Source organism: Pseudochaenichthys georgianus, chromosome 16, assembly GCF_902827115.2.
Source record: "Pseudochaenichthys georgianus chromosome 16, fPseGeo1.2, whole genome shotgun sequence".
NCBI lineage: Eukaryota > Metazoa > Chordata > Actinopteri > Perciformes > Channichthyidae > Pseudochaenichthys > Pseudochaenichthys georgianus.
The window spans coordinates 33,167,632-33,176,933 of NC_047518.2; the positions used below are offsets into that span (position 1 = coordinate 33,167,632).

Sequence of the window (9,302 nt, forward strand, 5' to 3'; positions counted from 1 at the left end):
TTGTATTTGTCATACTCCAGCTTCTGATGTTGTGGTAAACTAATGTCTAAAACTCTAATAACTAATCATTCACAGTGAAGGTCAAACATACACAATAGGCAAAGCACTTCAACATTAAATGATTAGATATTGATGTAAAAATAAGGTTGAAATGCAGCTACATTTTAGTGGTCAGATCTGAAATTAATATGCAAAGAATGTGACTTTACTTTGAACAGCTGTAATTATATTACAAAATGAGTTTTAAGAGCAATGGGACGTCCTTTCCTCCGGAGCGTCACGTGAAGCGATGTCCGTTTGTGATGTTTGTGATTGCGCGTTCATGTGTGTTAGAGGAGGTGCTCTGTAAGGAAGTCTGAAGGAAGGATAACAAATATATCCAATCAATATCTTAAATCATTTGAGTCGACATTGAGAGATATGTTCCTGTGCAAAGGAATCAATATATTAATGGCTTATTATGTGACCAATGGAAAGCATGTAGATTTAGAAAGTAATGGGGCCCATAAACAACCCTTGGGGTGCACCACAAGAGAGTTTCACATGGAGAACAATTAAACTACCAAGTTAAGTGTACTGCATGTAGCCTATAAGTATATGTGTTCATAAGGTTTGTACATTGCATGATGTTGATATGTGTTTGATTACCGTCCACATATATATTATTTTGCACAGTAACGGTACGTCCACACGGTTCCGTTGCGTTGAAGCTTGCCGGTGGGCGTGTCTGGCGCAGGTGTCTCCCGCCCCGGACACACAAGCACACGGTTTGATTGGCTAGCGCTTGTACTGGCATATGATTTGATAGACTGGCGCTTCCATCGACACTTGAAAAGTTGAACTTTTCTCAACTTTTGAAGCGAGCAACGGAGGCAAAGCGATGCGACGGAACCACAATGCAGTTCACCACATTCAAATGAATGTGAAGCGTCTCCGTTGTGGACGTTACGTAATATTGGTCCAGTTGTTATTTCAGCAGAAGCTATTGCTTTCCCATAAATTCTTCTAGTTTTCTATTTCTTTAAAGCAATCAATCACTCAATAAAGAGTAAATGTAATAATGAGTTTTTTGGGTTTTTTTAGGTATTATTTGTATTACTTTTTTGTGTGTTTTGTCAGTATATGTAGGTGACAGATTAAGGAATTAATGGAGGTTTGAATTCAGATGCTCTCACAAAATTAGTTAGAATCACTGACTGGTTTGTTGAGTATTATATAAGTTATATTTTGTGCAGTACACAATTTAGTTAAAACTCTTTCCCACCTTCATCAAAACATCAAATTGAGAAATAGGCAAAGGAAGTCTGTTTTTTTGGGCTTGAAAAATCTGAAATTACAACATAAAATCCAGTACAACAAAAACATTATTACAAAGAAATGACACAAAAGGACAACCATTTAAAATAATATTAGTAAAAGGTGGCAATGCTGCAAATAAATGTTTCACTGGCATTATAATCAAAAGCAAGAGCATATGCCCATAACCACACCAAAAAGGTAGAAGATGAAAAAGAACTGTGACGTAAAAATGGTTTGACTTCCTGTGACGCTACCGGTGAATAGGTGAACCTCAGTTCCACCACTCATTCACCATCTGAGAGATCAACACGTCAAGACATCCCCGAGGTAAAAGCACTTTTCCATACACTATACATCATGGAGCACATGGCAAATGTTATATTTCTTGTCTTTTTCAAAAAATCTAAACTTGAGGTATATTCTTTTGTAAATGGGTTGTATTGAAGGTGTATACAGAGAGATATATTACTGCTAATGTTGGTGTACTGGAATGATACATGATTTGTTTTACTGATACTAATACATTCAAAAAAGACACTATAATAAGAAAAGTAAAATTCATATCCACAGTGTGATACTTTCATCAATGGAGACATGACGTGTCTGAAGCTCCTGTTCCTGTGTTGGATCTCCAGCATCTTGACAGTGACCAGCTGCATCGGAGGTACCGCTCACATGTCTGATCACATAGATGTTTTCTATTGTGGGAAATTATTTAATAAGGCAGCGTATGGCAAATTAGGGGATTTGAGGGAAATGTCAAACGTTAGAAATGATTTCATCATTATATTATCTGGCTGTCATCTATGATTAAGTGATGTGATGTGTTTTTGTTGCGTCAATGATGGGAAGTACATTTACTCAAGTAGTGTTCTTAAGAAATGACAGCTGGGTCGACAAGTTTATTTATTGAGTTACCCTACTAAAGGTTAGTCCAGAGGCTCCGACCTTTTTGGATGATGATAGTTCAAAAAGCAGTGAGTAGTTATCATATTTTAGATCTCCGTGGCATTTACCCTCTGAAGATACCTGATAGTGTCATGTAAAATAACTACACCAAAATAATACAAATGATCCAATATGGATTGCGGATACTTTTATTTTGTAGAAAATGTTCGTTTTTAATTATGTCCTACAAATAACAGAACAAATAATAACAAAGTTCATACCCATAAAATAATCATATAAGCAAAAAACGAAGGGGTAAAAGAAAAATCCAACAGATAAAAAAAACATGTCATAAACATTTTTAAAGTAAAGGGTTTGTGTAAGTCAATGTGTTATGTTGCTCTGTTGCACATGTGTGCGACAGCACTCATTTGTGTTACAGCACACAGTTGGGTAACTTCAATCCCTTTTTTTTTAATAACATAAAATGTGTCAAAATGTACATGGCGATTAAATCTTTTTTCTTCCCACTTTCATACTCTAGTTGATGGATACTCATGTGTGAGTTCCTATTGGGACACAGTTACTTGTGTCGTCAACATCACTGGTATTCCTGTGGGACAGACAAACACCAGCTACAACCTGACATTCACTGACACTGACCCTGACCCTGAGGGGTAATTGCACTTATTGCAGGATTATATGGATACATATTATCTTCTTTTTACTGCAATTATTGTTGTGCCAAATTCATACATTAATGGTCTTTTGTTGTTTTTGAAGTTCTAGGCCGACTGACCACTGTCCACTTGTGGAGAGAAATCACACTTACAGTTGTGTCTGTAAAATAACGGAAGGCTTATATATAGGCGGTGATTATTATTATGACATAGCTCTTTGTCATGAATCTGGCTGTCATCCTGTAACACAGACATTTAATCCATCTGATAACAGTAAGTATGAGTTTATTGTAACTTATAACTGATGCTAGAGTGACCCATATGTGTGTTGATGTCTTTTTTCAAACATGCCTGCGTGATATTCGAACATTACAGAACATCAAGAAACTAGGATATTTTACAGTACATTACTTATATTAGGGAGAGATACCAACATCAAATAATAGGAAATAGCTGTGTTATAAAATGGGTTGTATTGGAAGCATTCACATTTTTATAAATGTGTTTGTAATCAGTTCAGCCGACACCACCGCATAAACCTGAGGTCGAAGAAACACCAGAGACTTTCAACATCACCTGGATAAGTGGGTACGAAGATCACATGTACCTCAAAACTGTCTTTGACTTTGAACTCTTACTTCAAAGATCTCAAAGCACTGAGAGCAAGGTAAGACCAGTATCATAAATAATACTTTGACAACATGTTTTGCTATACTGTAGGATATATCTAAAAATGATTCATTTGTTGTATTGCTTTAACCCTTCCCCAGACCCTTGAAGCTACTTCACAAAAGATGTATGAACCGATTCCAAGGTCTGAACTTAAACCAGGTGCTACATATTGCATTAAAGTGAGATCTAAAACTAATCATGCTGATTATGATGGAATTTGGAGTAAATGGAGTCCATCGACATGCTGGAAAACTGAAGCAGAAGAAGGTGACATGACACTCTTTCAGTATCACAAAGGTTTTGCAGCACTGACTGTCACTGATATTCAGATATATTGTACATGTTAAGTCTGCTCTTAGCTGTATTGCGCTATGTGTATATTTTATGAATAACTTGAGTCTGAGTCTCAAAGATCTGTATCAATAGCTTTGTAGAATAATGCAAAAGATTCACCAGCCCCCTTATAGACTTACAGTCATCTCTGTAGTATGATTTACTAATTCTGTATTATTTCATTACACTTTCTCAGAACAAGATAACACATTCGTCATTTTGATCAAATCTCTGGTCCCGCTGTGTGTGGCTGTTGGAGTCATGCTGTTTTTACTCTACAGTCCCACTGCAAGGTAATGCCTCTGCACTTTCAAATGTTGGTGAAAGGAAAGTTCAAGATCATCATAATTGCCTAAATGTGCTCTGCATAGTGGTTGCAATTAGATGGAATGTACTCAATCTAATCTTATTGGATTTGTGTGACAGAAAGAAGATAAAGACATTGTCGCACACACCATCCCCAGCACCTTTCTTTCAACCTTTATTTCAACAACACGGAGGCAATCTCCAGGTGAGGTGCTAATGCAATGTCCTTATTCTTGTATTAGTGTCTTATTTAAGGAAAGTGTTAAGGAAAATCTTAACAACAGTCTCTACTTTAGGTAAGGAATGTAATCCAGAGGTCTGTTGTTAACATGACATTTAATTCAATTTCAACTTTACCACAGTGGAAATACCTTGCAATACAATGGTAAGAAATACTTGGAAACAAAATGATGCAAATTACTAAGGAAATAACAACACATAAATTATACATTTTGCAATTTCCTTTCTACTCAACTGCTGTGTTAGGTAAGAAAATGTGCATGGAAAAAGTCACAGAGAATGCCCGCAAGCATTCGGTTTACTAAAAGAGTTTGTGTAATAATCTGTAAGGTATTTCATCTTTAAAAAGACCATAGGGAAGTTAGTGTCTCTGTGAGGCTGTACTTAGACACTGCAGTGCTTTCTGCTAAATGCATTACAGTGTTACACTTCCCTGCTCAGAATGAAAATGCTAACATGCCGATGATTGGCAGTTTCACTATTCACCGTGATCATCTTAGTTTTTTGTGTTTACTTGCTAACACTAAACACCATGTCAAAGGAATGCCTTTGATTTTCTTCGTCTTTCACTATACACCCGTGTTGACCTGGATGAAAAGTCAGGGGATCATTAGCAGGGGCGGAACTGAAGTGGGCCGGTCGGACGATGTGGGCCGGTCAGAGAAGTCACTAGCCCCCCCCCCCCCCATTGACAATTTACTAGCGGTAATTACTTGCCGTACCGAAGTGGGACGGTCGAGAGTCCCGGGCTGATTTGTAGTCTCAGTCCGCCCCTGATCATTAGGGATTACCTTTAGTCCACCATGGATATGTGAACCAAATATCAGATATGTTAGTGGTTTACTGACCAACAGACAACATTGCAATATGGCTAAAAATATCAACTCAATTGATCCAATGTATTAATTATGAATATATAATTGTGATTAATGTTAACATTAGCTGTACGTTTACTACATGTTTCAGTGAAAATGACTTTATCACGCCTGATGTATCTCCATGCTTCTGATTTTTTAGGAATGGCTTTCACCTAAAGGCAAGTATGTGTTAGCATACAAAACTGAGGAGATCTTGACAACCGATGATGTGATTGTTGTGCCGAAACCCATTACAAAGGAGCCAGAAGAGAACTACCACAACCCTACAGTCCATCTGACCTTCACTCAGGGTCATAGCTCCTATGTTGGTTTACCCGGTGTGCATGAGGCTTCCCCTCCTTTAACTATGATCTATCCAGGAGACATGTCTTACACCCAGCTCCCTTCCTCTGTGTGGGGGCTCGACGTTGGAGAGAAAGATGTTGCCTCCTCTCCACCTGAAGATTTCCTAAACATCAGCTGTGCAGACTCTGGCTGTGAGGATCCGACCCAGAGCCCAGAGTGCAGTTTACCAAACAGTCCTGTGGAGGACATCCCACCACCGTGTTACTGTAATGATTACTGCATTCTCAACAAAACAGCAGAAGGCTTTGCTCCTGTTTTAGTATCCAGATGAAGCAGCAAATTGTTGATTCCCTGCAAGAAGATGAGAGTTGGTTCATCCAAATGTGTCTGACTATAATGGCTTTATATTGCATCACAGGAAAATAAATCAGTCTTGATGCTTGTGTGCCCGCATACACACGTTTGACCGCATACACACGTTTGACCTGTCCCAGATAGCACTTTTTTTATTTTGCAAGTATGTGTGTGTTTTATGGTTTGAATTTCCTGCATCATAGATGAACCAGTTGCATTTTATTGTTGTATACACTCCCTCTGCTTTGGCTTACTTACATTCGTTACACTTGCCACATTAGCAATACTGACCGCAGAATGTAATGACCTGAATGTGTGTGGTTTGAACAGCTGACTTTAAACAAAAACAAAATAGCAAAATGTTTTTTTTTTGCCTGTGATTTTACTTTATCTTCACTTATTAAAGAAGATAAACGATGAGAATAAACTACACCTTTATTTTTGACAATATGTACTGTTTTGAAGATATAATGCTCACGATAAATAGTTTTTTCCCAAGGAGATCAATAAATAATCATTTCAATCAGTCTATCAGTATTTCTGGAGGTGCTTGTATCATGTCTTTCTGATGATTGCTGGAGGGTGACCTTACACTTCTGAGTTATTATGTTGATTGTTTGGAGCATGTGATGCAAGACACATGGGAAGTTGTACCCTTATTTTAAACAATTATTCAATTATCAATTAATACCAATATTGTTTATGACTGTGATGTGCCGAAGAAGTACACGACACAGGAAGCAAACCTGCTAGTGTTGTGTTGCTGATTCAACATTAACTAAAGACACTTCTGTAGCGTTTACGCTTGTTTACACCACGGGATAGCCAACCTGTTAAGCCCTGGAGCCCCCCCACAGGGGGCCCCGCAACGGTTTTTTTCGAGACTGTGTCTCAGGGCTTCTTAACATTTATCAAACTATTAATGTGTAGCACCATATTAACGGGAAGAATCTCAGCTAACTGAAGATATGAACCATTTTTACCAAAACAAAACACAAGTCTCATAAGAAGCTAAATGACCCCTGAGCGAAAAAAATGCAAACTGACTTTGGCACAGAACTCAAGATAAAGATACCCTTATTACTTATCGTAGCTGCACATACAGATGTAGCACTCCAGATCAGACTCAAATGGGTGTGTCCCAGTCAAAAGCCCAGCGGATGCCAGTGGCTGGGGGTGTTGCCAAATTGCTAGAGGGCGTTGCCCAATTTCCCCATTTGTTCAATTACAGGATTTAACCATGAGATGGCGCTTCATTCACAAAATACACAATGGGCGTTGTAGAAACATATTTTAGATCAAATAAAGTATATAGTTTGCTTTATGCAGTATATTTCTTGTAATATTGTACAGTAGATTGAAGTAAATCAACTTATACATTAAGATAAGATAAGATGGACCTTTATTAATCCCGTGGGGAAATTCAGTAGTTCAAACAGCAACAGGGTGAGAGTGAAAAACAGGACAGCACAGATTCACACAGATTAATAAAATCAAAAATAAGATGAGCGATAAAAATAATAATAATGAGAAACTATGAAATAAGAAATGAATAAAACTAAAGTGACAGACAAACATTGAGAATTTAGATATAGTTAGATAGATTTAGAGTTTTGAAGACTCAACTATGATGAAGAGAACTCTGAACGTGAGTCAAGCTTTAAGCTTGTTTTTTGACATGGAGGAGGAGGAATCTGTGATGTTGCCCTCTGTGTCGTAGTTGACAGAAACCGCTTTGAAGCGTGGCACAGATAAAGACAGAAAAAACAGATTGTTGTACATAATGTGTATATATATATATATATATATTTGTATTATATTTATAATAACACTTTTGCCTTATCAGAATGAAATCCCATGCTACCTCAATCAAACTTTCACATTATCATAGTCACATCCCATGTATATATTTCCAGCTTTTAAATGGTTTCGTTGTGTATGTTTGTGTTATGAAAAATAAAATCATTTTCAAAATCTGTTTTTACGTTTTTTTTGTGATTTTGGGTCCAAAATGTTCATATAGTAGAAGATCACTGCTCTAAACAAAGTCAAAAATCCTACATCCAAACGAAATAAATATAATTAATTATGATGAATACGTTAAGTCTTGTTCATTGTTTTTCACTTTTATTAAATGTTTGATATTTCCGGTGGAAATGGTGGACTATCGGACATTCAAAATGCAGCATATTTTCACTCTTACACACATATATTCTCATTTTACATACATACATTTTCACTCTTACACACGGATATTCTCCTTTTGCTCTCATGCGAAATCTACTAAAACAAAGTATGTCATGTATATTTAGTTTTCGTTGATGAGACGAGACGGACTAAGGTGTTAATGGTGGACTATCGGACATTCAAAATGCAGCATATTTCCCCCAAGTGTCTGTCAAAATGCATTTTACGTTTCTAACTTGCAATATCATTATTTCCGCTCTCTTCAGAAGAGCGATCTCCCTGTGTCTCTCTGTGTGCGGGGGATCACAGGAGGGGGGAGAGCTGTGGAATGTGACACACATTCCGATGGCCAATTCGTTTTAAACAAAGGGTCCCCAACATACATATAGGACACATGGGGGTTGGGCTGGGGCTGAGGCATTTAAAAAGTGAAGACAATACATTCTGGAAATGTTCACATCAGGCACCTTCAAGTTAAACAATACTACTGTACAGTAAACAATTAACACAGTAATTTATGTGGATTAAATCACATTTATTTCGTTAAAAATAAACGAAATGACTCGGTTTGCATTCATAAAGAATGCACAAACGTGTTTAATCGTTAATGTCAGATATGTACTAAGTAAATAGCCTACATTAGTTCCTGCTCAAGATTAGATTCAACTTTATTGTTATTGCACAGATTACAGGTACTGAGACAACGAAATGCAGTTTAGCTTCTAACCAGGTGCAACAAGCAGTAAAGTGAAAAGTAATGTTCACAATCTATAGAATACAATATATAATTAATTGAATGATGAATAAACAGTGAGGGGTATGAATACACTAGATATCAGCCTGTGAGCAGTATGAACAGTGTGTTAATCGTTAATGTCAGATATGTACTAAGTAAATAGCCTACATTAATTTCATGATGGATTAAACCACATTTATTTCGTTAAAAATAAACGATGATTAAAATGATTAAATGTAGGGTGAATTGCCCTAATGTGGAACATTTTTGCATTTCAGACTTCGGGAATATATTGCGACATGAAGCCGATACAATAAATCAAAATCCAGTAACATTCTGAAATCCCCAGGATGTGTCCTAATCAAACCAAAAGAGAACATGCAGATATTAAACTCATAAAAGAAATGGTAGACATATTAGTACTCTTAGTGCCAAGTTGTCTCA

The 9,302-nt window shown here is 37.0% G+C and overlaps 1 protein-coding gene across 1 annotated transcript; it reads left to right on the forward strand.

Moving 5' to 3' along the window:
* The first annotated feature begins 1,606 nt into the window (after positions 1-1,606).
* Positions 1,607-6,424, forward strand: LOC117461411 (interleukin-21 receptor-like). The gene is made up of 9 exons (XM_034103257.2): positions 1,607-1,626; positions 1,870-1,963; positions 2,732-2,864; positions 2,971-3,140; positions 3,383-3,534; positions 3,638-3,806; positions 4,069-4,165; positions 4,299-4,383; positions 5,436-6,424. The coding sequence occupies exons 2-9, from the start codon at positions 1,894-1,896 to the stop codon at positions 5,910-5,912; spliced, it is 1,353 nt and encodes a 450-aa protein (XP_033959148.2). The 5' UTR covers positions 1,607-1,626; positions 1,870-1,893; the 3' UTR covers positions 5,913-6,424.
* Positions 6,425-9,302: the final 2,878 nt, after the last annotated feature.